Source organism: Oscarella lobularis, chromosome 7 (genome assembly GCF_947507565.1).
Source record: "Oscarella lobularis chromosome 7, ooOscLobu1.1, whole genome shotgun sequence".
Taxonomy (NCBI): domain Eukaryota; kingdom Metazoa; phylum Porifera; class Homoscleromorpha; order Homosclerophorida; family Oscarellidae; genus Oscarella; species Oscarella lobularis.
Genome location: NC_089181.1, coordinates 517,536 through 534,577, shown reverse-complemented (window position 1 = coordinate 534,577; position 17,042 = coordinate 517,536). Strand labels below are relative to the sequence as shown.

Below are 17,042 nucleotides of genomic sequence, written 5' to 3'. Positions count from 1 at the left end.
TTCCGCGGGGCCCGCCACGTCATTTATCCGGGACATCGTGCCGGATAAACCAAGTATGAAAACCGTCGCTCTGACGCTTGCCAGCGTGGCTGCGACGTCGTCGGTCGTCGGCTATGCCTTTTACAAGAAGCACCAATTCTATCCGACCGTCGTCTACTTGACAAAATCGAGTCCAAGCCTAGCGGTAAGACTTCCGATACTCTTCTCCCTCTTTCTTCCACACTATCTGTCTCCTATCCAGGTTCTCTACATCCAAGCCTTTGTGCTCGTAATTCTCCTAAGCAAACTCGTTCGAAAAATCTTCTTCGGTCGACTGAGAGCGGCCGAAACGGAGGTAACCTGAAAGGGGGCGTGTCTCTCCGAAATTCTCACTGGTAAACCCCACAGCATCTCATCGAGCGTTCGTGGTACGCCGTGACGGAGACGTGCCTTGCCTTCACGGTTTTTCGCGAGGACTTCAGCCCGTGGTTCGTCGCCATGTTCACTATGCTTCTCGTCATGAAGAGTTTCCATTGGCTGGCCGAAGACCGAATTGATTACGTAAGAATCGATAATAATTAAATAATCGGGTATGTATATATATGATGTATTTTTCTAGATGGAAAGAAGTCCCGTCATAACGTGGCTTTTTCATATCAGGGCCATTGGTAGTGATTTCCTTCTATTATATACAGTGTATCTCTCTCTAAGTTTTGAGTTTCTTTTTAGCCATGGTGCTTGTGCTCGGGACGATCAACGCGCTATTTATTCATCACGCTTATAGAAAATTGCTCATGAACGTCGTGTCGGTTCACATCGTCTTTGGATTCGAAGTCAGTGTGCGTCCATCGATTTCGAGTTGGGCGAATAATGTTATGTTTTAGTACGCAATTCTATTGGTTTCGATTGTTAATAGGTTCACGAAGTATCTTCTTCATTCTATCGACATACAGAGTGCAAATCCATGGGAAAATAAATCTATCTACATGCTCTACACGGATTTCTTCCTAGGCAAGTGCAACCAACATTGGGGAGTGAATTGCCTTCTATTTCATTATGTAGGAGCGCTGAGAATGTTTCTCTATTCGGCTTTTATGTTTATCATGATCAAAGTGCACACGTTTCCTCTCTTTTCTATTCGTCCGATGTATCTTGCTCTTCGGTACGTAACGTGCGAAAGCGTAAGAGACGAAACTTCGTCGTGAGATTTTCTTTTTACAGGCAATTCAAAAAGTCCTTCAGCGACATTGTTCTATCAAGACGAGCAATATCAAATATGAATTCACTGTAAAAAAATATTCTATAGTGAGTCTTTCTCTCAACGTCTTTTCTCTGTAGCTATCCCAATGCGACCGATGAAGAATTGGCCCAAGGAAACAACACGTGCATCATCTGCCGCGACACGATGACCAGCCAGGGATCGAAGAAACTGCCTTGCTCGCACATTTTTCACATCAACTGCCTTCGCTCGTGGTTCCAGCGACAGCAGACGTGTCCAACGTGCCGAATGGACATCCTTCGCTCGACAACGCCGGCACACATTGCGCGGATGATGGAGGAAAGAATTCGTCAGGCGAGACAAAATCAGCGGCCACCACCACCACCACCACCGCAACAGCAACAGCAACAACAGCGAGTTGAACATCCAATACCGCAGCAGCAGCAACCACAGCCACCTCCTGTCCTACCCGCCGGTAATCAGTTACAATAGAGCTCTTGACTGCTTGTGATTTTTGCGTTAGATCCTCAAGCGCCGGCCTTTGCGCCACCGCCGCAACCGCAGCCGCAGCCTCCTCCTCTTTTTCAAGGTAAGCAACGTGCGAGTGTGCGTATGTATTTTTTTATGCCTTTTTGCGTATACTAGCTCCGGTACCTCCACCTCGTCTGGGCGACAATGACGCTGAGAATATCACTGTTCCTTCTTCTTCTGCTTCTCCTCCTCTTCCTCCTCACCCACCTCCTCCATTTGGGTTTCCTCCGCCTCCTCCCTTTTTGTTTCCATTTTCCTCCTTTCCCAACGCGGGTCTGTACAATAAACCGTTTTCCACGGTATAAATAATTTAGTGTTCAGGGGCTCCCTTTTCGTTTCCGCCGCCGCCGCCACCGCCGCCGCCGCATCCCCCTCGCGTCTCTCACCGAAGAGCAATTGAGACAACTAGAAGGTCGCGAGAGAGAAAACGTCGAAGCTCGCATCACCCTACTACGAAACGTTCACTCGCTCCTCGCAGCTATACAGCAATTGCAGCAGTACAGCCAAGCGGCTGCTGTCAACACGAGGTGACCACGAGACATTTAAATGTTTGTTTGTGACTCTATGTCCCCTCCCCCCCCCCCCCCCCTCCCCTCCCCCACCACAGCATCTTTCCCAGTATGTCTGGGTCTTTTGAGGGGATGCATACTGATGAAGCCGAAGCTGAGTCGAGTGGCGGACTTACGTTTACTGCGTCGGCTTTGGCGACGGCTACTAGTAGCGAAGAGAAACAGACAAGTAAGGTTTGATTTTTTTACTGATACATACATATATGGTCATTGGATTGCAAAGGTGCATCAGGGGTGGAAGACGTTCCAGAGAGAGAAGAGCTCAGACAAAGACGAATTTCCCGCTTGACTTCAAGTCCAGGGTCGAAAAGCGAACTCGCTGAAGATAAAGACTGATAACACTGAGACTTTTGGGTTAGCGGTATCCGGGATTTCGAATAAGGCGGACGTCCCGGAGTAGCTTTCTACGTTTGAATTCCTCTCGTCTTGTTTACGGTCTTTCAGATGTCTCAAGCGACAGTGACGAAATCCTAGTCAAAGGCAACTGTTCAGAGGTAATGATCGATCTGCTTAGAACGGCAGAGAATCGCGGAGGCCGAAAAAACGAGTCCTAAACTCGCTCTTACCGCAGTTATACCGAACTCAAACGTCAAGCGCAAGAACTCTCTCGCGAAAACGCGTCTCTTCGCGACGCCGTGACCGAGTTAACGCAAAGGGAGAGGCAGTACGCCGATCTTTTCGAGAAAACGCAGACGGCTCTAAAAAAACAATACGGCGAAAACGCCAATCTAACGGAGATGAACGAGCAACTTCAAATCGAAATACGCTGTATAAAGAAGAATGGAGAAAATTGAAAATTCGACAGTCGTTTTTTTTCTTTTTCAGCTGTTCTTATTGAGGAAGAGTCGAGGCACGTCTCCGAAATTAACTCTCTTGTTCAAACTCACGAGGAAACTTTGGCCGCCGTGACGAAAGAGAGGTGAGGTGAAATTTGATATACACACATTTTTATCATTTTTTATTGACAGGAATTTTATTGAAGCGAAGATGCTCGAGAGTGGATTAGATCCAATGACAGGGCAGCAGATCGGGCCTCTGTTTCCCGAAGGACAAAGAGAAATTGAGAAGATGACTGAAGGCAGCTCGGTTAGAGACTTGGAGCTCCAATTGTTTTGGACATATAATATCTTTCTCCCCTCTCTCATACCTTTCTCGGCAAATCGTCGGAGTCAATGAATAATTCTAAATTGAGGATGCTCATTTCAAAGGCACAGGTAAGCGAAGTAGTTTGAAACAAATTGATTTATTGCATCTACCTCTAGAAAGCGAATAATCGATACAGCTGCCTATGCTTAGGAGATAATAGTCAGTAAGTGGGCTCAGTCCTAGCTAAAGACCATAGATAGACTCTGGATAGACGTTGGACTGTAGAGAACAAGCGCACTATTAGTGTACTTTTTGACACCCGCAGTGACTTTGCGCAAGCGCAGCCGTCTCTCGTTCCAATTCGATGTAACCATCTCCCCTTCGCGCAAATGGCGATGAATTGGATTCGAGGCCTTCTCGGCGGTCGACGATCGGCGAGTGGCCAAAACGGCATTTCGTCGCCGGGTCCCCCACCGAGGGACGCTCTCGGTCAGTTCGGTTCCCTTATTGGGGAGACAAAAAAAGCAGAACGACGTCTCCTTCGTTTCCCTCGTTTTGCAGGCGCGATTCACCTTCGACGTCTCTTCATCGAATACTACAACATGCCGCCGGACGATCGCGAAGCGAAAGAAGGCCATCTCGTCAAAATGCTCCCCGTTTTCTGCCAGGTGTTCGGCACGACGCGCCCGTCGGAAATCGTCGAACGCTTCGCCGAAGCGACGATATTCGCGCGCGACGTCTCGCAGTTGCTCGTCGCCGAAATTCGCCGTCACGCCGTCCATCCGCAGACGCAAGTGGCGAGCGATCAGCTGGCGCGATTTCTCGAGAATCGAGCCGACGAAGGAGCGCCGAGCACCGGATGGAACATGCTGAACACGGTGAACCTGCTCGTCGCCTGCGGCGGATCGGTCAGCGATACGATGGCCGGCACCGATTTGCCGTCGACGTTCGTCAAATCGCTCTATCTCTTTCTCGATTTGCCGCCGACTTCCGGGATTTTGTACGAGAGCGGAGACGACGACGATGGGGACGGCACGACGCGGGGGAAGAACGTCGATCAGCGTCGTCGCGACGATCTGCACAAGCTCTTTAGTCAGGCTCTCACTCGAATGTGTCAACAGGTAAAGACGCAACTAGAAGTCAATGAGTTCTGACAATTCTTTTTCTCTAGTTGAGCGCGGCGGAAAATATCATGCGTCAGGATGACTTGAGCAAGCTCTTCGGCATCGTGACGAGCTCCTGTCCGCCGCACAATCAGTCGTGGCGCAAGACGGCGTCCGATTCGCTCATCAAAATCACGCGTCACTGTCTGACGCCCGATCTCATCGGACACATACACAATCACGGTTGCATATCGTTGTGCGTGCGAAATTTGAACGCGCGCGATCTGCGCCCGTTGGAAGTCGTCGAGATGTTCGTCGCCGTCTTCAGCTGTCTGAAGGATTCGAGCGAAATCACGTTTCTGCTCTTGGACGATTTTCGCACGGCGTCCGGCTATCGATTTCTAACCGATTTTCTTCTCGCGTTGGAGTCGGACGTCGCCGTCGAGGAGAGTCGCGAGGCGATGCGAAACATGGTGCTTCTCATCTCGTCGTTGGTCATGTGCGGATTCACGGAGATGCGACCGAGCGTCAGCGGCGGTCAACAACCGTTTCAGGATCGCGATTTTCGCATTCCTGACGTATCCGATCAAGGTTCAATATTGAGAATAGTAGAATTTCGATTAATTAAAAATGAATCTTTTTTTCAGTTCTTGGCGTTAAAAATATTTTGGCTTTTCAGGTGTTAGAGACGGCGTTTCTAAAGGTGATGGATGGACTCCTTTGTTTTTTTGGGGGTGGGGGGCGAGGGAGGTTTTTTTCTATGTGTCGGATTTTTCAGGCTCGGACTGCCGACTTGTGCGGCGTCATTTTGGACGTCATATTCAACGTATACAGTTCGGATCAGGCGAACTATTTTATACTGGAACAGCAGCACACGTTGCCCCACTTCATCGAAAAAGTCAGCACAAAATCAATAAAAATTCAAGTAAATAATTAACATGATTTTCCGGGGGGTAATTAATAATAATAATACCTTTCTTTAGGAACAAGTGTTCAAAGTTCTCGAATACGTTGTCTGTTCATTGAACTATGTACCCTTTCCGGAACTCGTCAGCATCAGTATTCTATTGAAGGCCAAAACGTGAGTAGAAATGAATTCGGGAGGGGGGGAGGTACTATATCGTTCTTTGCGTAGAAATTCGAAGACGCTCTGCGTCGTCATGCAGACGTTGGTCAAGTTCATCAGCTTCCACGCGAAATACCAGGACGTCTATCGCGAAATGGGCATCATGGACGCTCTCATCTACAATTTGCAGAACTACGCCGCCAGTTTGAAAGAGGGCACCGAAGGCGACGATCCCAAGGACGGCGCCGAAGAGGAATTCATCTTCCTTCTCATGGAATGCCTTCGAATCATCCTCGAATCGAATCCGCAGAACGGCGCCCTATTTCGCGAGTCGGGCGGCGCGCGTTGCGTTCTCAACATGATCCCGTTCGCGCGTTCGCGTCGCGAAGCGCTCAAGCTCGTTCAGCAGCTCGTACTCCTGCCCGAAGGCCAAGACGACATGGGAACGCTTTTGGAGCTCATGCACTCGGCCGAGGCGACGGCGGTCAAGTTGAAATCGGACGTCTTGCGCGCCGTCTTGAGACTCTTCAATTTGGCGTCGCGAACGAAGGCGATTTTTCGTCAGACGGACGGTTTTATTTACATCGTCTCCGTGCTGTCGAGCATCGAAGGCAGTCTCAAGCCGAATAATCGGACGTGGGAAAACGGTTAGATATATAATTGGGGGGATTATTCTATATAAAATTCTTTGTATAGTTGATCGAGACGACGTTGTTCAATTACTGAGATCGGCCTTTTCCGTACTGACTACGGCCATGCAAGACGAACCGTGCAATAGAAAATACTTCATGGAAAACGTGAGCTCACTTATTGTAGAGTTTAATAAATACTTACGTAGTTCATTTTCTTTTTAGGTGAACTATTATGGCCTTTTGAAGCCGCTCTCGTTTCTGGGCTGTTTCGTCGAGGGACGCGACGCGCTGCCGTCCGTCGCCGAGAGCGACGTCTTTCGTCGCGCCGTGGCGAATCGTCACTCCAATAGCGACGAGACGTCGGAAAACGCGACGAAATTTCGGTCGAGCGCCGTGAACGGCGCCTCCGAAGTGTTTCGATGCTTGCGCGACATGGCCGTCGATTCGTTCGACGACAAACTGCCGTCCGTCTATCCGCACGGCGACGAAAAGCACAAGTCGTCGCGACTCGTTCATCCGCACGCGCTTCTCGTCATGATCGGGCTTCTGCCGGCCGTCGAAGGCGCGCCGACGCGCGACGATTACGAGAAAATGAGTCGAGAGGACAAGGATCTCAACGACAAAGTAAGAAAAACATTATTATAAGTATTTCTCGTGGTAATCCTTTTCCTTTTTCTTTAGTGGGCTTTTGGGCTTCAGCACGCGGTTTTGAATTCGATCGAGTACCTTATCGGCTTGGATCGAAACGCGCAGATGGTTTTTCAGGCGGGAATGACGACGGCGGTCTTGCAGAAGTGCAACAGCGCGCTCGCCGACGAGCTTCACCCGCTGCACCATCAACTACAGCGCCTTTTCGAACGACTCGCATCGTACGCACTAACTCCGGCCAACGTGAGGTAAATGAAAAGTCAGATAGTGCGTACTAGCGCTGACTGGGCTTGTTCTTAGAGATTTTTTGCGGCTTGGTGATCCGCTCAATTGCCGAGTCGACAAGCTCGTCTCCGTCGCTCTCGAACATCGCAATTCTCTTGACGAAATCGATTTGGCGCAAGTGTCGCCGAATCTAGGCAAACCGGTCGACTTCACGCGCATCCAATCGCTCGTCTCCATAACGACGCCGCGCGACGGCGGCTTTCACGGACCCCACTCGACCCCGTCGTTCATCGAATTCGACATGACGTGCGAAGGATACGGCTATCTCTACGTGCCGTCGATAACGCCAATAGCGACGTCGTCGACGTCGTCGTCGTCGTCGTCATCGACGACGGGAGCGTTTGAACGATTGTTTCCGCCGACGAGCGGACTGACGTACGCCGCGTGGATCTGCGTGGAAAAAATGGGAATCGTCGGCGATCCGCATCCAATACGTCTACTGACGATCGTGCGACTCGTCGAGACGGTCGAGAATAAGACGAAACGACAGCACTGTTTCAGTATATCCGTCGCCGGCGGAAAATTGTTCGTGACGACGAACGAGGGCGGCGGCGGCGACTTGAGCGACGAGAGCAAGTCGTCGAATCAGGCGATGTTTTCCATCGACAAAGGAATCACCGAAGGTCACTGGCGTCACGTGGTCGTCGTTCTGAGTCGAGGAATGATATTGAGGAATAGTAGCGTCGCTTTGTATCTCGACGGTCAATACGTCGATTCGAAAAAGGTACGAGGACGAGAAGATTATTTCTTTATTAATTTATTCTTTTTAGATTGCTTACATTGCTTCCGGTAGTGGAGGCGTCGCGACCGAAGAGACGTCGGCGCCGTCGAGTCCGACGTCGCTGTCCATGTCGTCGAACGGAAACGCCGTTTCCGCTTACGTCGGCACGCGAACGGGACAGCGACGAATATCGCGACTCGTCTGGCGTCTGGGACCGACTCATCTAATGGAAGAGTCGATCAGCGCGAGCACCGTTCTATGTCTCTATTTATTAGGACCGTGCTATAAGGGCAGTTTTCAAGCTCCTTGCATCGAATCGGCCGGCGCTAAGCTGCAGCAGGTGAGAGCCAAAAGCAAAGCTCTTCCCTCTCCCTCGAACTAATTTTTTTTATACCAGTTTGAAGATGCTGAATTTTTGTCGTCGCCCGGGTCGAGCGGAGTCGTCGGCGTCGGCGAACTTCTCGGCTCGTTGGTCGGCGAAGAGAAATTGATTTTCGGCATCGACGCCTCCGTCTGTTCGGATGTGACGTTCAAAGACGTTCATCATTTTTTCAGCGAAATGGACGCGAATGCGACACGAAAAGAAGTGAGAAATTATAAACGCCTTCCTCAAACGAAATTCGAATTTTTTTTCTTCTTAGTTGAATATTACGAGGAATGACTTGGGCTGGCCCGTCACGCTCTTATCCAATACCGTCGTTCATCTGCTCGGTCCCGCGCGTCCGTACGGCGCCGCGCTCGTCGGGCGCGCCGGCGTTCGCACGTTCGAACCGCGTCCCGTCAGCAAGATGTTGAATTGCGTCGGCGGCACGTCCGTCATGCTGGGGCTCGTCGGAATGGCGAATAACGTCGATTCGCTTTACGCCGCCGTCAAGGCGACCGTGTGCGTGCTGAAGGGAAATACGATGGCGTTGAGAGAGATGGAACGCATGGGCGGATTTCAGGTGAGAGAGAGGGGGTTTTGAGATCGTTTATCTTTATCTTTTTTTTGTAGATTTTGGCTCTTTTGCTCAAAATGAAACATCACTTGTTAAATAGTCATATTCTTCATTTGACTTTTTCTCTCGTCGGTACGGTCGACAGCGATCACGAATGCGCTCGCATTCCGTACGTCACCGCTTTCCGCGATCTGCTCGGAAATCTCGAGGTAAGTCAAAGACCTATATATCAAATATACGCTATGATTTCTCGTAGGCTTGGAGCGACGCTCCTCAGGAAATCCAACGATCTCTTTATGATCATCTCTACGAGTTGGCTTACAGGAGCAACGATCATCGCACGAATGCCGAGCAGCTCTGCGACATGCAAATGGTCCGTCGTCTCCTTCATCTTCTCAACAGGGACGCGTTGACCGATCAAACCGTCGAAAAGATCGGCAAAGTCGTATCCGCCCTCCTAGAAGAAATTCACAACGACGCCGACATACTCTGGTAGATATATTGATATATGACGAAAGCATGACGTTTTTTTATTTTAATCTAGTTTTGGACAATTTCTCTCGTCGCTGCTTCCGCCGAAGGGAATCGACGAGAGACAAGTCGAGTGCGACGATATCGACGGCGTTCCCGGAAGCGTTTTCGCTCTGCCCGACACACCGCTCGGACGACGCATTCAGCTGAGAAATCGCCTACTCGACGTCGTGAATATTCTCCTTCAAGACAGCAGCCTCCAACTGCGACCAAAGCAAGAGAAGAAACGCGCGAAGGTTTTTGATTATGTTTCTTTTTTCCCCCCTTTCCCAGGATGGTCACCCAGTTACTCCACGTTCTCGGCTGCGATTGGTTTCTCAGTTTCATGAGCCGAAACGTGCACCCGTCGACCGTTCTCCTCGCCTTTCGCCTCCTCGCCGTCGTTCTCACGCGTCGCAACTTCCTAGTCGACTTCACCGACGGCACGCTGAGCGGCGGCTGGCTGACGGGCAGCGTCGCGACACTGACTCGAGTCCTGTCGCCGACGAGTCCGAGTCCGCAAAAAGCGTCTGTCTCCTTGGCAACGACGACGCCAAGTGTCTCGATAACCGTTCCCGGTTTTCAAGCGCTCTCTCATCTACTCGCCTATCACGCGTCGTGTCCTCCACTCTTCTTCGTCTTGTTTGCGATTCTTCTTGGACGACCTATTGAGGAGATTCCGCTGACGACGGCGTTGAGCGTCGATAATCTTCATCGGGTCTTGCGCGTTCCGCACGTCGTCTCGTCGTTTTCGCGTCGCGGTAGCAGCAGCGAGCGATTGGAAGGAATTAATCTCTGCTCCGATGCCGTTTTCGTGTTTCTATTTATGCTTCGAGCTCTGCTGAGCGAGGTTTGAGAATTTTTTTCTCCCCTGCGTTCACGTGTATCTTTTCTTTTTGCAGTCTTGCTCTGAAGAAGATAGTGAATCGAAGAGGGAGACTCCGTCAATCGTTTTGAAATTTCTTATGTCCGCGTCGCAATTGGTTCCTGAACTGGGTGACTTGTGTCACAAGAAACCGTTCATCGAAGGTCTCGTAGCAACTCTCTTTCCTCTTCAGGCAAGCGAACAGGTGAGAAAATTCTCCCCTTTGGGAAAAAGGCTCATTATCGTTTTTTTAGTTTGACGTCATTGAAACGGATGGAGTGCCGTTGACAGTAAACTCTGAAATCTATGATTTAGTATAATTTATTTGATTATTTTTTCGTTCTTTTGGCTCCGGAAACGACGCTGACGTGCCATCCGGCGAGACAAACGGTTTTCGACGTTCTAAAATCTATTGTCACCGACGGCCTGCGTTTCATTCAGCCTTCGCGATCGAGCTACCCATTGCTTGAATTCGCCCTAGAGGTCGAATTCTCATGTGCCTAATCTCTCGCTTCCTCTTCACTTTGTGTCGATTTTCAGGGATCTCCGGACGGGAGCACGCAGGGCCAGCAAGCCGAATTTCAGACGATGTTTCTGCTCAACGTCATCGATCATCTCGTCGTGGCGGAGGTGCTGACGCCGGAATCGAAGTTGAGGGACGGTAGCGGCGCCGCACGACTCGTTTCCGGCGTTGCCGTGATATTCTCGCGAATTGCCGATCGTCTTTGGAATGGTAGTTCTTCTCTTTCTCAATGAAACTCACTTGCAAGAAAAATCGATTTTTTTAGGTACGTTCAAGCGAAATCAGAACGCCGTCTTGACGTCCTTGATGGAGATCATGGAGCAGTCGAAAAGCAATTGTACGTATCTTCGAGCAGCGTCCTTAACGTTTTCAGCGAAAATTTCTACTTAGATCAGTCAGTGAATTTGGACGATTTGTTTCGTCCTTTGAATCGAATTGTTCTTTGTCAATTGTCAAGATCATGTAGAACGATATCTGGTATGTTTTTCCAATTAGCTTTGACTGTGGATTTTTTTTATGTTGTTCTCTTTTTTCAGAGCAAACGTCTATTCTTCTAGACACGCTTCACACGATCACCAAACACCACAAGTTGATTTTCAACAGTTCGAATTTCGATCCCGGTTTTCTGGCGTGTCTTTGCCACTGCTTGGGATGCCTCGCCACGGGAAACCCAGTCACGCAGCAAGAAAACTCGGGTAACCTAGCCAACGACGTGACGTCTATTCGGCCACGCTTTCTCGCTGTGTAGACGACGATCTTTCAACGACGAATTCGTCGATAACGACTATTCGAAGTGGGAGCGAGTTGATTCAGGGATCGGCGTCTAGAGTCTGGGACATTCTACTGGAATCGAAATCTGCTGTACGAACTCGTACCCTAGTCAAAAAAAAGATCTTTTTATATTTTCTTATAGGAGCTTCAAGAAGTTTTCAAGTGGGATATTACGGACGTTCGACGACAGTCGGTTCCCTTGTGAGTTATTTTTTACTAAAGAGACCGATCATTGCGTTGAAGTTGGCGTCTTTGTATCTAGCGGCTTGAGAACTGATCCCAGTCTTGGAATCAAAAACCTACTGTGAGAAAACCCTTTCTATGTATTTAAGTCTGTGGTGGAAATTCTTAATCTTCCCAGACCTTTGTTCGCTAATCAAGCTCAAAAGTCGTGGAATGACTACGAGGGAATGGAGAGGCAGAGGATCGAATCGACCGCGTCGGCCGAGCAGTCGAAATTGAAGAACTTGATCAGCATGGTTCGTTGGTCATCGACGAAGAAAGAGCCGTCTAGAATTTCGGTGCCAGCCCAGCTCCAAGTGAACCCTTCCCAAATCGAAGTCGTATTTGCTCATTGTCTCGCCTTCTAGGAGTATTTGGATCGCGGCTTCTTTGTTCATCTTGAGCAAGTGCAACAGACGGTCGAAGTGCAGCGTATCAAATTTCAACGAGTACGTATATATAGAATTTAGTTGAGTACAGAAATATCTTTTTGGGGGGTTAGAATACGATTGAGCTGTTTCGCTACACGGCGTCGCAGTGGTCCAAGATTGAAACCGAGTTGTCGAGAGAACGAGGCCTTTGGGGCCCGATGAATCCGTCGCCTTTGAACAAATGGACTTTGGACAAAACCGAAGGTAGGAAAACTTTTTTTTCAACGCGACGCAATCGCGTCAAACAAAACCTTTTTCACTTAGGACCATATCGAAAGAGAATGAAGCTCGAATTGAATACGAAATTCTACGAGGATTATCCGCACACTGTCGAGAAACCCGAAGTAGGAGATCAATATAATATCGCGTACGTACGTGCAATTTTACCCGTGTGCAGGTTCAGACGAAATATCAGCCGCCGAAATGCCACGACAGTGCGCTTCACCACTGGCTCTCTCGTTCGGGACAGAAGCAACTCCTAGCGGAGAAATTCGACAGCAGCACGCAGGAGGAACGCAATCGAGTCACGTTTCAAGTTGGACAGCCTCTCGCGCTGGCGACGTTCAATTGGGACACGGTATCCGTCGCAACGATGGCAACCTGTAATATTCGCGGGCGGGGTACAATGATTTGAAACTTATTTCTTTTTTTTTTCAGCGGATTCCGGTGTCAGCAGTGATGTGCCCGACGGCGAAGACGCAACTGGTTCTCAGGACTACGTCGACGTTGTTGTCAGTCTTCTAGAGTAGAATTTGAACGCGGTGTTTAATTTTTTCTTCAGGGCGAACCCATTCAACAGAGATTGTCGCACATGTTCGAAGATGGAGAACACGTTGGTTATTCGTCGTCTCTGCATAATTAATGGGAACCCTTCTTTCTCTTCCTGCAGATTCGCTTGAAATTTTTGTGTGCTAGAGTGGAGGGACTCGACGTCATACAGGGCGTCTTCTTTTTCGGAAAACAGCACTTGTATATTGTGGACGCAATTACGATTTTGCCCACTGGCGAGATAGCTGACTTGGAAACCGTACCGCCTGAGTGAGTTCATCTCGTTCTGCAATACTGTTTACGAAACGATTTCTTTTTTTTTCAGGTCCAAACCGCAGATTATTCCAATTCAAGAGCACAGAAGTTCTAAAACGATGGAGCCCACCAGTTACGCCATCAAGTGAGAAATATTTTTCCGTAGACGATTTCAGTAAATTTCAATTATTTCATAGATGTCACAAATTCTTCTATGGCGACATAGTTGATTTGCACAAGCGACGATACTTGTTGATGGTACGCACGACGTCGTTTGTTCGTTTGATGAGACTGATTAGAAATCGTTTTTTCAGGACATCGCCTTGGAACTCTTCGCTGGCGACGGAAGAAATCATTTCATTGCTTTCAGGAAAGGAGATAGAAATAAAATTTATGACAGGTTTGGTGCGACATTTTCTTGAATTTGGCTATTCATTAATCGGGTTTCTGCTGTGGATAGACTGTTGAAGATCTGCAGGGTTCTCTCCGAGACGTCGGACTCGAAAATAAGCGGAATGAAGAGGGAGGGCGAAGTGGAGGCATCGTGAGTCAGAAAATTAAATTCTATAAAATTATTTCCCAACGGGGTTTTTTTAGATCCGGAATTATTCGGGGACTTTTTGGTGACAAGACTTTGACTCAAAAGTGGGAGGTACGATCATGATTTTGTCATTACGTAATCGCGTCGGTAAAACGTTTGCTCGAAGAGAGGCGAAATGACGAACTTCCAATATCTCATGTGCCTCAATACGTTGGCTGGTCGTTCCTATAACGATCTCATGCAATACCCAATCTTTCCTTGGGTTGTAAAAGATTTTGATACCGAAGTTAGCCGAAATCGTTTTTTTCTTTGTACGTCACGGCTATTCCACGCGTGCTAGGAGCTTGACTTGACGAACCCGGACACGTTCCGCGACCTGTCAAAACCCATGGGCGCTCAAACGCCGGACCGACTTCGACAATTCGTAACAAAATTTGAAAACTGGGAAGACACGACAGGTAGTAAAAAAAAGAACGATTTCTCTATTTTTAAATCGATTTACTCTATTGCTAGGACAAAACACGCCTGCGTACTATTACGGAACGCACTACAGTTCTGCTATGATAGTCGCTTCCTATTTGATACGAATGGAGCCTTTTACTCATCACTTTTTGCGCCTTCAAGTACTATAGGACTAAGAGAAACGAACTTGTTTATATTTTTTTCTTGTGCGATAGGGCGGTCATTTTGATATTGCTGATCGACTTTTTCACAGTATTAAGGACTATTGGAAATCGGCGTCGGAAATCAACTCGACTGACGTCAAAGAGCTCATTCCAGAATTTTTCTATTTACCCGAGTTCCTGTCCAACGCAAATAATTTTGATCTAGGTGAGAGAGAAAGAAAACATTGCGTTTTGCATTGGCGACGAACTTTCACGCGTAGGAAAAAAACAAAGTGGCGTCGTCATTGGAGACGTCGTCCTTCCCCCGTGGGCCAAAGGAGATCCCGCTGAATTCATTCGACTTCACAGAGAAGTATAGGGAACTCTAGTGCTACGAGGGAAAAATGTGACCGCGTGCTCGTAGGCTCTCGAGTGCGACTACGTTTCGGCTCATCTGCACGAGTGGATCGATCTCGTGTTTGGATATAGACAACAGGGACAGGCGGCCGTCGAAGCGCACAACGTCTTTCATCATCTCTTCTACGAAGGAGCGGTGGACATCGACAAGATCGAAGATCCGCTCGATCGAAACGCGACAATAGGATTTATTAACAATTTTGGACAGATGCCGAAGCAGGTAATGTCGCGAGAAAATGTCGTTTGATTGAGAGAGATTTTTTGTTCTGAAGTTGTTCAAAAAACCGCATCCGGCGAGGAAGATTAAATCGAGCGGAGGAGATGCCGCTGCCGACAAGATTTTCTATCGTCACGTGCGGAGTCTTCTTCCAACCTTGCAGCCCATCAAAGGCACGTGCTCAAGAAACTCGATGTCATTTTAATAAATCGAACTTTACAGAAGTGCGAGGTCCTGTCGGCCAGATTGTTCAGTCGGAGAAAGGAATCGTTGCAGTGGAAAGAAACAAGGTTGCTGCTGCTAGCTTTTACAAAGAGACGGGGTTTATTGATTGGTGCTTAGGTTCTCGTTCCGCCGTACTTTTCTCGATTTCTCGCCTGGGGATTTCCCGATCACAGCGTCAGAGGAGGAAATCTTGAGACCGAACGGGTGAGTAGAGACTCTCGTCCTTTTCTGGTCTTCGTAAACGGCTGCCTTTTAGATCAATTCGGTGTACGAAGGACTCCACTACGGGCCAATCAAGTGCGCTATTTGTCCGGACGCAAGGACTCTAATAACGGCCGGCGAGAGTACGGTGATTTGCGTGTGGCAGCTGGTACCGTCGAACATTAAAGAAAAAGGGAGACTACTGCAGCAGAAACAGGTACGTTATTTTACGAGAACGTATGTTACACTGAACGCATCTGCAGACGCTCTACGGTCATACCGCTCCGGTGACGGCTTTGGCTGCGTCTCCAGCGTACAGCATTCTTGTTAGCGGATCCGAGGTAAGAGCGGAGAATAGTAGTCGAATTTGATTATTGATTTTTTTCCGGGGGAGCCTAGGACTGTACGTGCATTGTTTGGGATTTGAACAAGCTCGTCTTCGTTCGGCAGCTGAGCGGTCACTGCTCGTCGATAACAGCGATTTCCATCAATAATCTAACCGTTCGTCATTCCCAATAATTCTAAAGCATAGTAGTTATTTTTTTCTTCATTGCTAGGGCAACATCGTGACTTGCGCTGCCAACACGATCTACTTGTGGACGATCAACGGAAAGCCTATCGCAGAGACCGTCGTCGCTGAAGGTCACAGAAGTGCGATCCAGTGTTGCACTGTGTCAGAGGTATATAGAGATCTAAGGACCCCTTTCGCGTTGGGTTGTAAGTAAAGATAATGCAGCTTTATGAATGGGACAAGGACAACGTTATTGTGACGGGATCAGCCGACGGAATTGTTCGAGTAAGGACTTCGTTTCATATAAATAAATAAATATATAAAATCGTTTTAATTGTATTTGTATCTAGATGTATAGCTGCCGTTTCGTTCCTGATTCAGATGAAGTTTCGAAGCAACAGCAGGCGGAATTGCAGCAGAAGAAAATCGTACGACGTCAGTCGGCATCTCCGTCCCGCGAAAGCGATTCCGAGTCGGACGTGCGAGGCAGCAGAGAATCGATTTTGGATCCGGAAAAGGGAACGAATCCTTTTCTCAAACCGTTTCCTCCTACTCCGGGTAACACGAGCGAAAATGTGCTACCTATCCCAGCTTACGAAAAGTTCTCTCCAAGTTATGAAATGGCGACAACGATTGCAGTTTCGCGGAAAATTGACGTCTCACACGGCCTACGCGCGAACGGATAATAAAAATCCGGCTGGAATCTGTTGTCTCGTTGTGTCAAGGTAGGAAAAAAAATGACCAGGGGTATGCATAGATAAGAAGTCTACGCAGGGATCATAAATCTCTATACGTCGGCGACGAAAAGGGGAGAGTTTATCAATGGACAGTTGAAGCGCCAGGTAAAGACGGACCGATTTTTTTGGTGCTATTGAAACTCTCTGTTTTTAGGAAAGAGAGCTGATCATTGGGTTCCTGATTCGACGATTCAGAATTGTCCGGTGTGCAACGTTTCGTTTTCGCTGACGGAAAGAAAGCATCACTGTCGAAAGTGCGGTCGCATATTTTGCGGAAAGTAAGTGAAAGGAGGCGAAGAAACGATTTGGCGTGTGATTTTTCTATTTGCATTGAAGGTGTAGCAACTGGTTTGCAGAAATTCCCGATTTGAGCATCCATTCTCCCACGAGAGTCTGCCAGCAGTGCTACGGAGAATTGCAGAAGCGGTAATCAGGAGCGAGAGAGAGAGAGAGCCAGGTTTGGTAT

General features: G+C 48.4%; 2 protein-coding genes across 3 annotated transcripts in view; both read left to right on the top strand.

The window, feature by feature from the left end:
- Window positions 1-43: 43 nt before the first annotated feature.
- On the top strand, window positions 44-2,644 carry LOC136189244 (E3 ubiquitin-protein ligase synoviolin-like). The gene is made up of 14 exons (XM_065977152.1): window positions 44-184; window positions 242-334; window positions 388-540; window positions 599-647; window positions 709-812; window positions 864-990; window positions 1,042-1,141; window positions 1,201-1,266; window positions 1,318-1,673; window positions 1,722-1,787; window positions 1,844-2,002; window positions 2,051-2,256; window positions 2,337-2,467; window positions 2,522-2,644. The coding sequence occupies exons 1-13, from the start codon at window positions 56-58 to the stop codon at window positions 2,364-2,366; spliced, it is 1,638 nt and encodes a 545-aa protein (XP_065833224.1). The 5' UTR covers window positions 44-55; the 3' UTR covers window positions 2,367-2,467; window positions 2,522-2,644.
- The window catches only part of LOC136189241 (WD repeat and FYVE domain-containing protein 3-like), a 14,689-nt gene continuing 279 nt past the window's right edge, over window positions 2,633-17,042 (top strand). Inside the window, exons 1-65 of one of the 2 annotated variants that reach the window (XM_065977149.1) lie at window positions 2,633-2,792; window positions 2,870-3,066; window positions 3,124-3,217; window positions 3,267-3,512; window positions 3,561-3,607; window positions 3,710-3,873; window positions 3,946-4,505; window positions 4,556-5,078; window positions 5,135-5,190; window positions 5,266-5,412; window positions 5,471-5,568; window positions 5,623-6,200; window positions 6,250-6,350; window positions 6,408-6,809; window positions 6,867-7,081; window positions 7,134-7,842; window positions 7,889-8,179; window positions 8,237-8,425; window positions 8,481-8,783; window positions 8,834-8,986; window positions 9,034-9,269; window positions 9,322-9,522; window positions 9,582-10,137; window positions 10,190-10,357; window positions 10,407-10,443; window positions 10,502-10,635; window positions 10,693-10,885; window positions 10,941-11,012; window positions 11,066-11,152; window positions 11,212-11,370; window positions 11,424-11,536; window positions 11,589-11,647; window positions 11,709-11,750; window positions 11,808-11,985; window positions 12,037-12,117; window positions 12,171-12,303; window positions 12,364-12,443; window positions 12,497-12,701; window positions 12,757-12,830; window positions 12,881-12,931; window positions 12,989-13,137; window positions 13,193-13,267; window positions 13,320-13,380; window positions 13,437-13,522; window positions 13,583-13,666; window positions 13,720-13,774; window positions 13,830-13,949; window positions 14,004-14,121; window positions 14,177-14,286; window positions 14,341-14,494; window positions 14,550-14,641; window positions 14,693-14,905; window positions 14,958-15,075; window positions 15,125-15,192; window positions 15,245-15,331; window positions 15,384-15,545; window positions 15,592-15,669; window positions 15,728-15,829; window positions 15,886-16,008; window positions 16,065-16,124; window positions 16,190-16,397; window positions 16,453-16,564; window positions 16,614-16,681; window positions 16,731-16,854; window positions 16,913-17,042. In XM_065977149.1, the coding sequence (XP_065833221.1) occupies window positions 3,471-3,512; window positions 3,561-3,607; window positions 3,710-3,873; window positions 3,946-4,505; window positions 4,556-5,078; window positions 5,135-5,190; window positions 5,266-5,412; window positions 5,471-5,568; window positions 5,623-6,200; window positions 6,250-6,350; window positions 6,408-6,809; window positions 6,867-7,081; window positions 7,134-7,842; window positions 7,889-8,179; window positions 8,237-8,425; window positions 8,481-8,783; window positions 8,834-8,986; window positions 9,034-9,269; window positions 9,322-9,522; window positions 9,582-10,137; window positions 10,190-10,357; window positions 10,407-10,443; window positions 10,502-10,635; window positions 10,693-10,885; window positions 10,941-11,012; window positions 11,066-11,152; window positions 11,212-11,370; window positions 11,424-11,536; window positions 11,589-11,647; window positions 11,709-11,750; window positions 11,808-11,985; window positions 12,037-12,117; window positions 12,171-12,303; window positions 12,364-12,443; window positions 12,497-12,701; window positions 12,757-12,830; window positions 12,881-12,931; window positions 12,989-13,137; window positions 13,193-13,267; window positions 13,320-13,380; window positions 13,437-13,522; window positions 13,583-13,666; window positions 13,720-13,774; window positions 13,830-13,949; window positions 14,004-14,121; window positions 14,177-14,286; window positions 14,341-14,494; window positions 14,550-14,641; window positions 14,693-14,905; window positions 14,958-15,075; window positions 15,125-15,192; window positions 15,245-15,331; window positions 15,384-15,545; window positions 15,592-15,669; window positions 15,728-15,829; window positions 15,886-16,008; window positions 16,065-16,124; window positions 16,190-16,397; window positions 16,453-16,564; window positions 16,614-16,681; window positions 16,731-16,854; window positions 16,913-17,006 (10,158 nt within the window). In that variant the 5' untranslated portion in view covers window positions 2,633-2,792; window positions 2,870-3,066; window positions 3,124-3,217; window positions 3,267-3,470 and the 3' untranslated portion in view covers window positions 17,007-17,042. Of the gene's footprint in view, window positions 2,793-2,869; window positions 3,067-3,123; window positions 3,218-3,266; window positions 3,513-3,560; window positions 3,608-3,669; window positions 3,874-3,945; window positions 4,506-4,555; window positions 5,079-5,134; window positions 5,191-5,265; window positions 5,413-5,470; window positions 5,569-5,622; window positions 6,201-6,249; window positions 6,351-6,407; window positions 6,810-6,866; window positions 7,082-7,133; window positions 7,843-7,888; window positions 8,180-8,236; window positions 8,426-8,480; window positions 8,784-8,833; window positions 8,987-9,033; window positions 9,270-9,321; window positions 9,523-9,581; window positions 10,138-10,189; window positions 10,358-10,406; window positions 10,444-10,501; window positions 10,636-10,692; window positions 10,886-10,940; window positions 11,013-11,065; window positions 11,153-11,211; window positions 11,371-11,423; window positions 11,537-11,588; window positions 11,648-11,708; window positions 11,751-11,807; window positions 11,986-12,036; window positions 12,118-12,170; window positions 12,304-12,363; window positions 12,444-12,496; window positions 12,702-12,756; window positions 12,831-12,880; window positions 12,932-12,988; window positions 13,138-13,192; window positions 13,268-13,319; window positions 13,381-13,436; window positions 13,523-13,582; window positions 13,667-13,719; window positions 13,775-13,829; window positions 13,950-14,003; window positions 14,122-14,176; window positions 14,287-14,340; window positions 14,495-14,549; window positions 14,642-14,692; window positions 14,906-14,957; window positions 15,076-15,124; window positions 15,193-15,244; window positions 15,332-15,383; window positions 15,546-15,591; window positions 15,670-15,727; window positions 15,830-15,885; window positions 16,009-16,064; window positions 16,125-16,189; window positions 16,398-16,452; window positions 16,565-16,613; window positions 16,682-16,730; window positions 16,855-16,912 lie in introns of both variants that reach the window. The other variant, XM_065977150.1, reaches the window with a different exon arrangement.

What these genes read in the sequence shown, in the direction of transcription:
- LOC136189244 (XM_065977152.1), top strand. Translation starts at nt 56, where the DNA reads ATGAAAACCGTCGCTCTGACGCTTGCCAGCGTGGCTGCGACGTCGTCG. An exon ending in ACATCGTCTTTGGATTCGAA is followed by an intron (nt 813 to 863) that starts GTCAGTGTGCGT and finishes GTTATGTTTTAG; the next exon opens with TACGCAATTCTATTGGTTTC. An exon ending in GCGGCTGCTGTCAACACGAG is followed by an intron (nt 2,257 to 2,336) that starts GTGACCACGAGA and finishes CCCCCACCACAG; the next exon opens with CATCTTTCCCAGTATGTCTG.